At 39.7% G+C, this 13409-nt stretch overlaps 1 protein-coding gene across 8 annotated transcripts in view; it reads left to right on the top strand.

The window, feature by feature from the left end:
• The window catches only part of CMSS1 (cms1 ribosomal small subunit homolog), a 223453-nt gene that overhangs the window by 208233 nt on the left and 1811 nt on the right, over window positions 1-13409 (top strand). For 7 of the 8 annotated variants that reach the window (XM_038133444.1, XM_038133428.1, XM_038133470.1 and 4 more), the window contains 6 exons: window positions 2363-2492; window positions 5159-5218; window positions 5915-6017; window positions 7463-7523; window positions 8354-8441; window positions 10057-10145. In XM_038133444.1, the coding sequence (XP_037989372.1) occupies window positions 2363-2492; window positions 5159-5218; window positions 5915-6017; window positions 7463-7523; window positions 8354-8441; window positions 10057-10145 (531 nt within the window). The remainder of the gene's footprint in view (window positions 1-2362; window positions 2493-5158; window positions 5219-5914; window positions 6018-7462; window positions 7524-8353; window positions 8442-10056; window positions 10146-13409) is intronic. The other variant, XM_038133454.1, reaches the window with a different exon arrangement.

The raw sequence follows: 13409 nt of genomic DNA, 5'->3' as shown, positions 1-13409 counted from the left end.
GTGGCTCTGGCAGAGTAAGTGCAGTACTCACTCCACTGGAGCCAGAGTGAAGGCATGCCATAGCAGAGGCTGGCAAACCCACCTAGCAAGAAACCCCATTCTCAGGCAAACAGCAGCTGCTTACTTACACCTTTGCTTTCAGTGGGCCACTAAGCTGACATACACAGCCTGTCAAAAAATCCCATTAGGAAACATTTATCATGTTGATCTGTGGCTTCCAAACAAAGTGCCGTCTCCAAAAGTAAGGAAAAGGGGGGAAAACCCTTTTTTTTTTAAGTATCTGGAATGAATTGGAAGAAAAATAATAAAACTTCCTGCATGAGGAACATTTCCCCACAGCACTCCTCTAAGGAAGAGAGTTTGCTCAGGTGTCCTTGCTCCTGCTCTTAAAGAATTTCTCGTTGTATCAGGCTTCTCCCCTTCAGAGGGCAATAATTTTTCTGAAGGAACCAAATGGCACAATGAATGACGTAACAGTCCTGTGAATTACGCTGCATTACCAAGTAAAATGAGCCTGATAGTTCTGTCTTGCTGTCTGCTAAATCAGAGGTTCCCAAATGGAGGTCATTTCAGAGGCAGCTTGTGAGGCAGGGCTGGGGAAAAGCGCCTGGGGTTGTTGGGAAGAACAATGGTGGAGTTTGGTTGTGGGTCTCACAGAGAGGCTGGCTGTGCTCCCACCGCCTCTGGTCATGCTTTGGGAAGACACTTGTTCCATGGCAGGAAAATGCAACAGTGGTAAGTGAAGGGGAATCTTGGGAAGGAATGCTGCATGTTGAAGCACTGCAGAAACCTGCGGAGCAGCCAGAGGTCCTCTACAAAGTCTTCCAGAGACTGCAGAGGGCTTTGCACCCGGCCAAAGCTAGACTGAGAGGAAGGCAAAAACACTTCATCTCCATGTCTCCCAATGTCAAAGGTTCAGCTGGGGTCTTGCAAACCCACAGGTGGCTTTTAGCAGGGGTGAAACAGGCAGCGTCAAAGTGGCAATGGCTGGGGGAGGCAGTACTTGCCTTGCCTTTGCTGTTTTGGCAGCCCCCAGATGACTCTTCCCTGTTCAGCATTCTGCTCCCCATGTTGCTGTTATTGGAGTATTAGGGCTGTATTGGGTAAGAGGGACAGACAAAATGATGGAGAATGGAAGAGAGGAGGGAGTGGGTGCTGAGCTGGAGCGAGGGAAAGAATAGATGGAAGAAGGTCTGTCCCTGACATTAAAATTCCTGCCATACTTCTCTTCAAAATTTTCATTGATCTTTGCTGTCCTGAACCTCAGCCTACCAAACTGAAGGTACCCACCCTCCCTCCAAAGCGGCCAAAAATTCTTCCAGACCCACCTCATCTCTGTGAAATCCTACTTAGCCTCAGAAATACAGACCCTTTTGCTCCATCCTGAGCACACCCTTCTTCTCCTTTTCACTTTTAGACTTATGCTACCATGTGTCCCCTTGATGATGAGTTCAGTTTAGCTTACACAGCTGAGAAACCTTGAGCTGTCCTTTCAAAATCTAAACACATCTCAGCAAGAACTAGAGAGGTATCACATTCTTGTCATTCTCTCCAGACTGCCTCTATCCTTGCAAATTTGCTGTTAGATGCTGGCAGATCAGTCAGTGGGAACCTCGGGCTATTCTAACCACATATTCCATTTAATTATAGCAAAAAATACAGCAATCCTTTCACTTCAGTGAGAATTCAGACCTGTTACTTAGTAACATTCCTAAGGTACAAAACACACATTGTGAACTCATGTTCAGTCTCTAAAATTTAGTAGTTTTTTTAAATTTACAGTGTAGGAGAACAAAGCAGCTGTGAGTTCCTGCTGCTTGACCTGTGGTTCTGTTGTTTTAACTAATTTTCATCATCCTGGCACAGTATTCTGTGCATATAGCTAACCATCTTCTCTTCCAAATATAGACAGATAGTTACCCCGTTTAAATGAAAATATAACCACATCACATATTATCACTTGATTCCTATTGTTATGCCTTAAGAATAATAAACTAAAACAAATTAGGGGGAAAAAAGCCTGAATTTTCAATCTGGTACTAAAGTGTAGCAATAGCAAAACTCAAAAAACAGTTTTCAGTTATGTTTTTGTTACAGCAGCATTTCAGATGAGTGCACAAGATTTTTAATGTTCAAGCTCACAGACCATCTTGTCCAAGTATCTCAGCTTGCATCTGAAGTCTGCATTCCCCCTAAAGACAAAGGGAATCTTGTCCCATTGTAAGGTGTTTTCCCAATTAAGCCATAAATAAACTGATATAACTGTATAAAGATATGGAGGAACATTTATGTACAGTGTTGTTAGCTAGCCAAAGAGCTATATAGAAATACCAAATTAATCTATTTTACTTGGGTTTTTTAGAAGAAGATTTCTGATGTTCTGCAAAAATCTCCTCCAAAACCTGGTGTCCCTGCAGATCTACAAAATCTGCTTACTCAACATTTTGGTGAAAACCGTTCTGTGATTGAAATAGAGGAATTAAAGCTGTCAGGTAACTTATCCTGTATTTAATATATAAATAATGTTTTTTTCATGATACTGTTGACTTCTTTTTCTACAGAGGAAAAAAGATTTTTGGGACATAATTGAGTTGTACTTTTTAATGAAAATATTTTCTTATATTTCTTTTTTACTGTATATTAATTTGCTGTTTAAGTTGAAATGTTAGTTTCTTTGGAATAAATGTGAGGTTTCTTGGAGGAATGGACATGAAAAATTGTTTAAATATCTCTTTTTATTATAAAGTATTAATTTCTGGAGCTCACTTTTCTGGTAATAATTTTGTGATTCCTAATAGTAGCTCCCAAGATGCTGTGAGAGATGTGTTTTGACCCTGGGATTATCTGAGTCAATGCATAATAAGGGGCTGACAGAAATAGCCAAAGAAATAACAAGGCATCATTCTGATAGGGGTTGAGATTTTGAATGCAGTGGTTTTCCAGGGAGTGGCATGAATTGAGGTGATAATTTTGGTCCATGTGTGAAGTGACCAAATTTTAGCCATGGGGACTCTTTTTGTTCCCTGTATCCTGCCTCCAGTTAAAAGCCAGATAGAAGAGGCAAAAGGCAGGACAGAGCAGGCTTAGCTTCTGTCAGTTGGAGGTTGCATTGGAGATGATGGCAACGCTGAACTTCTCTGCCTCTCCTGTGCAGACAGAGACACTGTCCATTATTTGTTGGTAGGGCTCATGAAGAGCAGCAGCCTGGTAACCAACCTGCACTCGCCTTTGGGTCTTCTTGAACTGTCAGTGACCTGTGCCCAATGCAGAAGCCTTCTAGTCCAGCAGTGCTTTTGCTTTATTAATGCATTAGCCTGTCTCTCTAGGTAAATGTGCTCTTCCTTAATCCCCATGATTCTAGGTGGATCCTGCTTTATTTCTGTGGAACAGTCTCAGCTTTGTTACTGAATCAAGAAAAACTGGATAAATCCCCTATAGACTTCTTTGAAAAGCTTGTGTTAAGTATTTTTGGTATATAAGATTTTTAGAAAATAATAAATTGGTTTAGTTTCTTTCTTATTAAAAGAGCCCTTTGGACTACTGAAGTGACCCATTTCCATATGTGTTGGATGACTATATTTTTTTTCCTTAATTTTTTTTGCTGGGAGCTGAAGGCTTAGAGTGCCAAGGAGTTTATGAACTTGTACAGCTGTCAAGTCATTCACATCAAAGCACTGAGTAAATAACTAGTAGCTACTTTGGAGTTGTGTGTTCCTGTTCACTGGCAAAGTGCAGAAGGTCAGGGTTGGTCAGAAAGTCAGCATGGCCTCTTGCTGCAGTCTGGAGCTGTGTGTTTCTTCCCCCCTTTCTGAAAGTTCTATTTAAAACTGTTGTAAATACTGCAGTGTTGCTGCACTGGTGGTGAGGAGTCAGTGACTGAAGCTGTGTCCTTCAGAAAGGACCTCTTGAACTGCATGTCATTAATAAGATCATGTGTTTAGAAGATCAGCCCCTGCCCATCCCCACCAGCATCAGGGCATCTTTTAAACATGATTTTTAAAGTAAATCAGCTGCTGATGCTTCAGTTGTACATATTCATTTCCTTTGAAGCTCAAGTTCCAGTAAATGTCAGTCTCAGGATTTAATAGGAATCAGTGCAAAATAAAAGTTTTTAGCAAGACAGGACTTCAGCCAGGCATTGGCTGCAAAGTAAGTTTGTCACATTGTCTGTTCTGATGAAGATCTTGGATTGATGCTCTCAGCATTAGCACAGTGTACCATCCATGTGAACATGAATAATGTCTTTGAAGAAACCTCCTTAGTTTAGAAAATGTATTAGCAAACGTCCATGGACACCCTGAGGGGCTGTGCTTCATGCAAGATGGTAACAAATATGTAAGTCTTTAAGGACAGAAGAATTGTTAATGCTCTGCAGAAGCATATTGTTCCATCAGGCAAAGAGCCCTTAACAGCAGTGGCAAGTTTTCAGACCATGGATTTTTAATCACCTTCTTAAGAACTTTGATTTTCTGTGTAGGCATGAGAAAGGACCTTCCAAAGAATCTGTTAGGATCTCCATTGCCATTATATGAAGTTAAATGTTTAGCATGTCTGCCACAGAGGGCTTTTAAAAGACACCGTTAACACAGTGACCAGAGAAAAGGAGGTCAGCAGGAAATGGAGGAAGAGAAAGGCACTGAAAATGCAGTGGAGGTGTTGCTGTTAGGGTTGATATAGTTAGGTGGGCTGCCACAATATGAAAGACCAGAAGGTAAACAAACTTATTGACAGGTAAATTATTTGTAGATTCTTGCATTTACAGAGTATGAATCATTTGGGGGATGTACAAACACATTTCATCACAGGTACATTGGAGGAACAGTCTAGGGGTGTAAGGCTTTTGGCTGAGACTTTGATTCATTGTGGCAAAGACATATGATAACTTTCTTTAAAGCATGTGATCACACCTGTACAGCAGCCCAGTATTCAAGGTTTCAGGCTGGGGGAAAAAAAAAGAAATTCAGAGACGTTACCTTCATCGATTTAACCCATACAAAGTTTCTTCTTTGTTAATTTTTGTTTCAGAAATGGTAATTTATTGATGATGGATTTATGAAGGTGGGATTTCATCAACATAACTCGTGGTTCTGCTGCAAACAAATGTTCTCGCTTTGCTGTTAAAATACACCAAAAAAAAATTTTTCCTTTATGTTTTCAGATTCCTGCTTTTTGCCAGCCAATGATCTTACCCACAGTTTTTCTTCATACCTGAAGGAAAGTGAGTTTAAATGTTGGTCTGGATGAAAGTTGTATGGAAAATATTATTAAGACAATATTACTGCATTTTTATATGTAGCTCCAAATATCATTTATTATGTAATATTAATTACTTTAAAGCGTTTTGAAAAAAATTTTAATGACAGGTCTTGTTTTTCTGGCTCTTATATAGTTAATCACTTTTATTTTTGGTATCAAAACTGTTCTAGGCTTTCTTATTATTGCTACGTATTATTTGTCAGTAATTTATTGTGGCTTCATGAATAGGTGTATGTATTATCTTAGAACGAAAGTCCTACAGCTGTCTGCTGACATGAACCAAGTGAATTTTTTTTCCTCTTGTATATTTATATAGAACTTCTGATCTGGTAAATGTTTCTTTACAGATGATTTTCTCTAATACAAATTGCCATATGTGGCAAATGAAGACAATAGGCTCATCACCTTAAAAACTGATGATTGTTAATACTTATCTAGTTTCTTCATTTATGTGATATTTCTGTATTTTATTTATTTTGGGCATTCCATTTTCCAGTTTCTCAGCCATGACTAAATACAAAAGTGATGCCAAAGTTCCAGACCTCAAAGGAGTCAGCATGTGTGTTCTTGCTGCTGGCTACCATTCATCATGTACTCTAGTAATTTAAAACTGTGGCATGTAGTACTTTGTGTGGGTACAAGGGCTTTTCCATTGCAGTCTGTCCTAAGTGGGCGAAGCTCCGGAGAAGCCACAAGGAGAAGAAGTCAGTGGTGATGCTGGTTCTCTGCAGCTCTGCCCTTCGCTCCTTGGAACTCATCAAGTATGTCAACAGCAAAGGCTATGTTGAGGTTGGCAGTCAGTCAGGAGTTTTGTCTTGGAACCACAGGCAAAAAGGCAAAACTGGGACACTGTCCTCTGCTAGCCAGCAAATTCACTGACTCAAACTGATGCAATATCCCTTCCTTCTTTAAACTCTGGGAGTGTGGTGTTCGGTTTTGGACTCAAGTAATGCTCAGTACTTCAGTTGCCTGGGAAGTGTTACTTTTGTTAAAAACCAAAAGTAAAGTGTAACCAATTTAGTGGAAACATGAAACGTTATGCTTGGGAACAGAATAAGCCCATAAAGCATCATGATCCACCACTAGAAGTCAAGGCATTACACCAAAAGCAGCGAGGACATGGCATTTCAGGGCCTCAGATGGCAAGGTGTGTCTGGCCTGAGTGCCTCCAGGTCTGTGTCAGTGTTCTCAGCTGGCTCAGGCTGGCAAAACTGCTGGGCAGAGATGACAATTTTCAGTGTGCCCTGTCCCTGTTTTTCCCCCTTCTCTATTCTCCCACTTCTCATGCCAGAAGTTTTGATGAATCTGATGAATTGACGGATACCTCACAAATTTCATGATCGTCTTCTATGTCTTGATCCCACTTATCTGTCAGTACAAAATGGGATTGAGATTTGGGAAGTTTGATTCCATGACACAGATATAAGCATAGGTAAGGCAGATAAGTGCCATTTCTTTCTCGTGCATGCAGAGACTAGCACCTGAGACTTAGGTGGTTTAGATGTAGATAAACCTTTAGCTTTGCAAATTAGAAATTTGTTGCACTGCAAGAAGCATGTAGAACAAACTGTCTTAAATGGCATTCCACAAATACTGACTATGTTGTCTCCTGTTTGATGAATACACAGTATTCATCAATAACATAGAGTTGTTATGGTGTGCCAAAATGGAGTGTCAGAAAAACAAGTCAAGGTTTCTAACAAATTTGTTTGGTTAATTGGAATTTGGACAATGTCTGCAGTAAAGACAGTGCCAGCCTAGGTTTTCCCAGCAGCCATCCTACAGGAAGACTGTGAAATGTAGATTTGTCCATACACAGATCCTTCCTTTTCTGCACACACACTCATATTCATTAATGCCTTTATCTCAGTAACTGAATTATTTTTTAATTAGGATTTGGTCATTACCGACTTTTGAACTAAGGTAGCTGTGAAAGCACAGGCTGTAATGTTAAATATTATCTGACAAGCTATCTAAACAATATTGCCCTGATATCTTCCACTGTGTCTGTCCAGTTGTTGTTCTCTGTTGATGAGTGGCAAACAAGAATGTACACAGTGTTCAGAGTACAACCAGAGTTCACTGGGGGACTGTGTGTGTCTCAAATGTATTGAGAAATGCCAGTTGCATTTTCTTTCCTCATGTGTGGTCTTAAGCCCAGCCCTGCTTCTTGTATTTCACCATTCTTTTTTTTTTTTATTATTAGGTCAATGACAGCTTTTAAAGGAGATTGCAGAGTCATCAAGTTGTTTGCAAAGCACATAAAGGTAGGGAATTTTAATAGAGCAAGTAAACAGCTAAAGAGTGTGATATGATTTTCTTTTTAAATCCTTTGGCAGTAGTGCCTTTCATAAAGTGTTCATATGAAGTTCCTTCCTTTAGGTAGTGCTTCCTTTAGTAGCCCATTGCTTCAGTGTGAAGAATTTCACTAAGCACCATCTCCAGTAGCTCTGGTGCATCCCTGTGCCAAATGTAGATCCTTGTGCACCTGCTGAGTTTCACTGTCCCACCTTCCCATCAAGTGCTCATTCAGTGCCAGAAGGCTCACACACACAGTCTGTGGAAGCAAACTGTCCACCACCCACATTAGGATTCTGAAAATTGAATGCCTGGATCCATACCTGTTAAAAAGCACAAATTATGGGGGTGTTGGGAATAATGAATGGACACTTGGCCTTTGATATAAATGCTGTCAAACACGCAAATGTCATTTGCTTTATTTCAACTTTTTCCAGTATCTTCATCTTGAAGGACTTCAGAGTTAATTCAAGCTTTTTAGTATTCCAGAGCATTTGTTTAAATGCTGAAGGAATCTTGCTGTTCTCACCTCCAAAAATAGCTGGTGCAATAGCAGATTTTTGAAGTTAAAAAAGATTGAACTTCTAAAGAAGTGTGATGCCCAGCTGGCTTGTTATATTTCTTAAACTTTCTTCCAGATATGATCGTCTGACAGTTTGAAAGGCAAATATCATTTGTTGCTTGATGGTGTTCTAGAAAGAAATACAATGAGATCTTGAATTTATTTCCAATTCCTTGCAAAGAAATTTTAAAACAGTTATGGGTTTACTGTTGATTTTTCTTTCTCTCTTCAAATTAGATAAAGGAACAAATGAATATGTTGGAGAAAGGCATGTTCCACATTGGGGTTGGAACTCCTGGGAGAGTAAAGGCACTAGTGGAGCAAGGTAGGAGAACAAGGAGGGTTTCCTCCCCAGGCATTTTATATTTTGTCTCATGAAAAGTGAAACTTATACTGTTTTTCTTAGGTTGACACGAACATGTGGATTTGGGTACTAAACTGTATGGTTCTGTTTCTTCGCTTGTGCTATGTCAGTCAAAACAAGGTCAAGGTTCTGGTGCTTTGTTTTATGATCACTTTAGGCTGGCATAAGCCAGTATTAACAGAGAAAGACAGATAAATGCTTCCTCTAACCTGCCAGTCAGTGCTTATTCCCTCCTCCTGCTTCCTGTACAAGCCCAAGAGTCTTTTTGGCAGCTCAGTGAAATGACCCCAATTAAACCAAAACCAGTGTGCACACAAAATCAGGTAATGAGCAGGCAGAGGTGGGGGACTTCCTCTTTTGGCAGGAATACTGATTTATGCTGACTTGAAAGTGATTGCAAAACCATAATGTGAGATTTAAAGCTCCAGGAAACCAAACACTGCAAGTGGATCAAAAGGAAATAGTAGCAGAAGTCACTGTATCATATGTTACTGTGAGCTTAGTGTTAACTTTTGTGAGGTGTGTAGGAAAGATCTGCTTGCTGATTTGATCTGACATCTCATTTGTCTGTAGTAAAATTAATTCTTCTCTATAAATATTTTCCCAAATTTTGAGTATTTTTACTTACTCGGTAGACAGTATGTACACAAAGAAAAAGAAACAACAAAATAATAAGATAATAAGGCAATTCTTTCTATTCCTCTTATGCAAGACACTGTCTTGCTCTGACTGTGGTCTCTTGGTCAGGGACTGGCAGTGGTTTGGGACTCTACTACTCCTTCCAAAAGAGTGCAGGAGTAACATCATTTTGTTGCTTCCACCAACATAAAATGTTAGTGCTCAGCACATCAGCACATTGCCGTGAGACTAGTGAGGCACTGGAATAGGTTGCCCAGAGAAGCTGTAGATGCCCCATCCCTGGAAGTGTTACATTTTATCCAAGCTCTAGTTCTTTTCTGACAGTTTAGTGTTGCAGTGCCAGGTCCCTTAGGGAAGGGAGAGGAATCAAAACTAATGGGAAAAAATGGTGAGCATCATGTAGAAGACCAGGGAAAAAATAGGAGAACAGCTGAAAAGCAAGTTCAGAAAGGACCTTTTTTTCAACACCACTTATTTGGAGGATAAAGGAATTCTTCAGCAGCACCACTGACCTGACTCATATTCACAGAGCACCCTGTCCTGTAAATTGATGAACACTGTCTATTCCTGTTAACATCAATTTTCACATTAGGGTCCTTGTAACTTACCAGTGACATCAGCTGTGGAAATTCAGCTCCTGTGGTTTCATCAAGAGGAAGCCTGAGGAATTACTTTCTGGCAGGATGTTAAGCTCTTGACAAATCTGGCAACAGTAGTTGTTCTGCTTTTGTGTTTATCTTCCAAAAAGGCATGAGATTATGTGGCTAAGGGAGTTTGCAGTGTCAGTGCCTTAGTTTTCCAAGCAGCAAATGTAGTACTTAAGTGTTCAAAGATCAGTTTCCTTGGAAACAGGCAGCAAAAGATGTAAAAGCCAAAAATTATTTTGATAAGCACATGTCATATTATCTTGGTAGTGAAATTTATGTTGCCTTTTTAGATGCCCTGTGCTTAAACTCCACAAAATATATGATTCTGGATTGGAACTGGAGAGATCAAAAGTTAAGGAGAATGATGGACATCCCTGAGGTATTGTATAAGCCCCTGTATATGTTATATTCTGTGTATTAATTACTTTTGTTGGTAGCTCTCAGGTCTTGGTCAGTGAAGTTTTCTTTCTGTAAAGCTGTCTTCAGTGGTAAAGCAACACAAAGAAGTTCACATCAACTGAGAAGTCTGTACTCTCGGGTCTGAAAATTATCTCCTGAAAAAGAATTTTTCCTTTATTGTTGCAAGTCACAGCAGTGACTTCTATGGTTGTGCTGTGACTTTCCCCTGTTAATGCTCGATGGATAGTCTACCTGTCCCCAGGAAGTTCCCTCAGCAGGAGGACTTTGTACGGAGTCCTAGACCTCGACAAAGGAGAGAGATGGGCATTGCCGACTGTGTGAAATTTAACAAAGCAAAGTGCTGGATTCTGCACCTGGAATGGGACAGCCCTGGATGTACAGACAGACTGGGAATTGAGACATTGGAAAGCAGCACCATGGAAAGGGACCTGGAGGTCCTGGTCAATGGAAAGTTGAATCTGAGCCAGCAGTGCCCTGGAGCCAGGAAGGCCAACCCTGTCCTGGGGGCATCAGGCCCAGCATCACAGCCAGGCAGGGGAGGGGACTGTCCTGCTCTGCTCTGAGCTGGGGTGGCCTCACCTAGTATATTGTGTATAGTTCTGGTCACAACATAAGGAGGGTATAAAGCTGTTAGAGAGTGTCCAAAGGAGGGTAATGAGGATGGAGGAGGGCCTTGAGGGGAAGCTGTGTGAGGAGGCGCTGAGGTCACTTGGGCTGTTCAGCCTCGAGAAGAGGAGGCTGAGGAGAGACCTCACTGCAGTTACAGCTTCCTTGTGAGAGTGAGAGGAGGGGCAGGCACTGATCTCTTCTCTGTGGTGACCAGTGACAGGACTTGTGGGAGTGGCCTGAAGTTGTATCAGGGGAGGTTTGAGTTGGACATTAGGAAGAAGGTTTTTCACCCAGAGGGTGGTTGGACACTGGAACAGGCTCCCCAGGGAAGTGGTCACAGCATCAAGCCTGACAGGCTTCAAGTGTTTGGACAATGCTCTCAGTCACGGGGTGTGATCTTGATGTGTCCTGTGCAGGGCCAGGATTTGGACTTGATGCTTCTGGGTCCCTTCCAACTCAGCATATACTGTGATTCAGTGAACAGTTTCCTCAAAAAATAAACAAAAATATGGCAAAACATCTATGTTTCTCCACCTGAGAGCAAGATAACATCATATGAGTAAATCTACAGACAGTTCTCTTGAGTTTTGTTTCTTTTCTTTCTTGTCTTTTCTTTTTTGTTTCTTTTGACAAGAAGTAGGGTACAAACAACTTAGACCCATCCATCACTTGTACACTTCTTCTAAGATAATTCCCAATTCTTTCCAGTTCTGTAATCCAGCTTTTATATTTCTTGCTGTAACAAGCTATGTTTACAGTATGTTGTGGGGCATCACCTATTTCTAGCCAGATGAAGAGGCAGTTTCCTCCATTAGTGCTTGTTAGAAAGCTCCCAATTTCCTGCACAGTGTCTTGAGGTCTTGTGCATTTAGAGGAGGCCCAAAATGGAAGGAATCTCCAGGGAAAAGGACTTCTTTTGCATACAAACATTAAGCTGCTTCACAGGTGAAACAAATTATCAGTCATTAATCCATCTGTGTACTTGTCTAAGTATTTTATTGTGCTGCATTTTACAGCCCCACATACACAAAACAAAACAAAAAATTGTTGAAGGTATGAAGTAGCATACATTGAAGAAATGAAGTAGCAAAAAAGCCCCTGCCTTTGCTTTTTTGGCGGCAAGGAGGCTCCCTCTTGTGGCTAATACATAAGGCTTTTTTTGTATGGTGCTGCACTTACCTGTAAGTTTTTTAAAGAACAAAAAACATAAAATCAGAGACAGTACAGTACAAAATCGCAGGCAGTACAAAAGGTGTTGATGGCAGTGGGATGGGTTTTTTAAGTCATCTGAAGTCAACATTAATAAAGTTGACCATAGGTGATCGACCTCCAAAAAATGAAGATTATGTTGCCACTATTTCATTTTGGGCTGAAAGTATACCTTTCAGCCCACTGTAGGCAACTTCATAGTAGTTCTGTGTGTCTGTCTAGAAATATAGGCCAAAAGTTGTGACTCCAAGTCTATTTTATTAAGGCAGAGTCCTAAGGCTGTCTTAGCATAAAAAGTTAAAGCTTAGTTCAAGTTAAATCCGGGTAAGTAAGAACACTGGACCATCATATATTGTGTTAGGATAAGCAATAGATATTTATGTGTGATTACAGAATAATGAATATATAATTACAGAAAAGTCTTCAAACTGCTCTTGGCTCATGGAACACATCACATAGGAAGGGTTTTGATGTCTTGGGCTTTCTAAGTGGAGTATTTTGCAGGTATTTATCCCACTGCAGACATCAGGCAGATTCCTTAAAGTTATGTAAGGAATGTCAACAGCAAAAGACACCCAAATAATGTTTTGGTGAGAAGGCATCTTAACTTCACATATAAAGCAATGGGATGTTCTGGCAACTTGTGGGCTTTAAATATGGAATACAGTCCTAGTCAGCTTTTCTAATTGTATAGAAAAATGTCAAATTCATGCTACAAATACTCACAAGTTTTCTCAGAGAGAAGAAATACAGTACCAAAGACAATTTGAAGAATTGGCTGTTTGATGTACTAATTTCTTTCACCTGTGTTAGTTATGGAGGCAAAATTGTATGCTTAAAGTTAGAAACTCAGCATACTGGCCTGTTTTCAGTGCAAACCTCAATTATCAATAATTTCTTTGCATACTTAAGGTGCAACATTGCTGAATTTCATTGTGTTTAAACCAGAAAGCAAGAACAACTGGAAGCACATGTCCATTGCTGTTTTGGTAGTCACCTGTACATAATTCTCAGTGGAGAATTATGTACACTGAATTATATTTATATTCTAATAATATTTTAGATTATATTATAATGTAGTATTATAATATAATTATTATAGTATTATAATATTAATTATAAATTAATAATATTAATTTATAATATTAAATATTAATAATATTTAATATTATATAAGTATTATATAATATATAGTATTGATATAAGTATTATATTAATAATATAATTATTATAATATTATAATATTAATTATAAATATAATATTAATTATAAATTAAATATTAATTATCTATTCTAATAAATATATGAATTTTAAAACACATGGATCTTCCCACGTGGCAGTTCTCTATGCCATCATATCCACACAAGGGATGGTGCCCTGATCCACTGCTGTGTCAGCTGCATC

Source organism: Motacilla alba, chromosome 1 (genome assembly GCF_015832195.1).
Source record: "Motacilla alba alba isolate MOTALB_02 chromosome 1, Motacilla_alba_V1.0_pri, whole genome shotgun sequence".
NCBI lineage: Eukaryota > Metazoa > Chordata > Aves > Passeriformes > Motacillidae > Motacilla > Motacilla alba.
The sequence above is the reverse complement of the archived record's forward strand: the minus strand, read 5'-3'. Positions and strand labels throughout refer to the sequence as shown.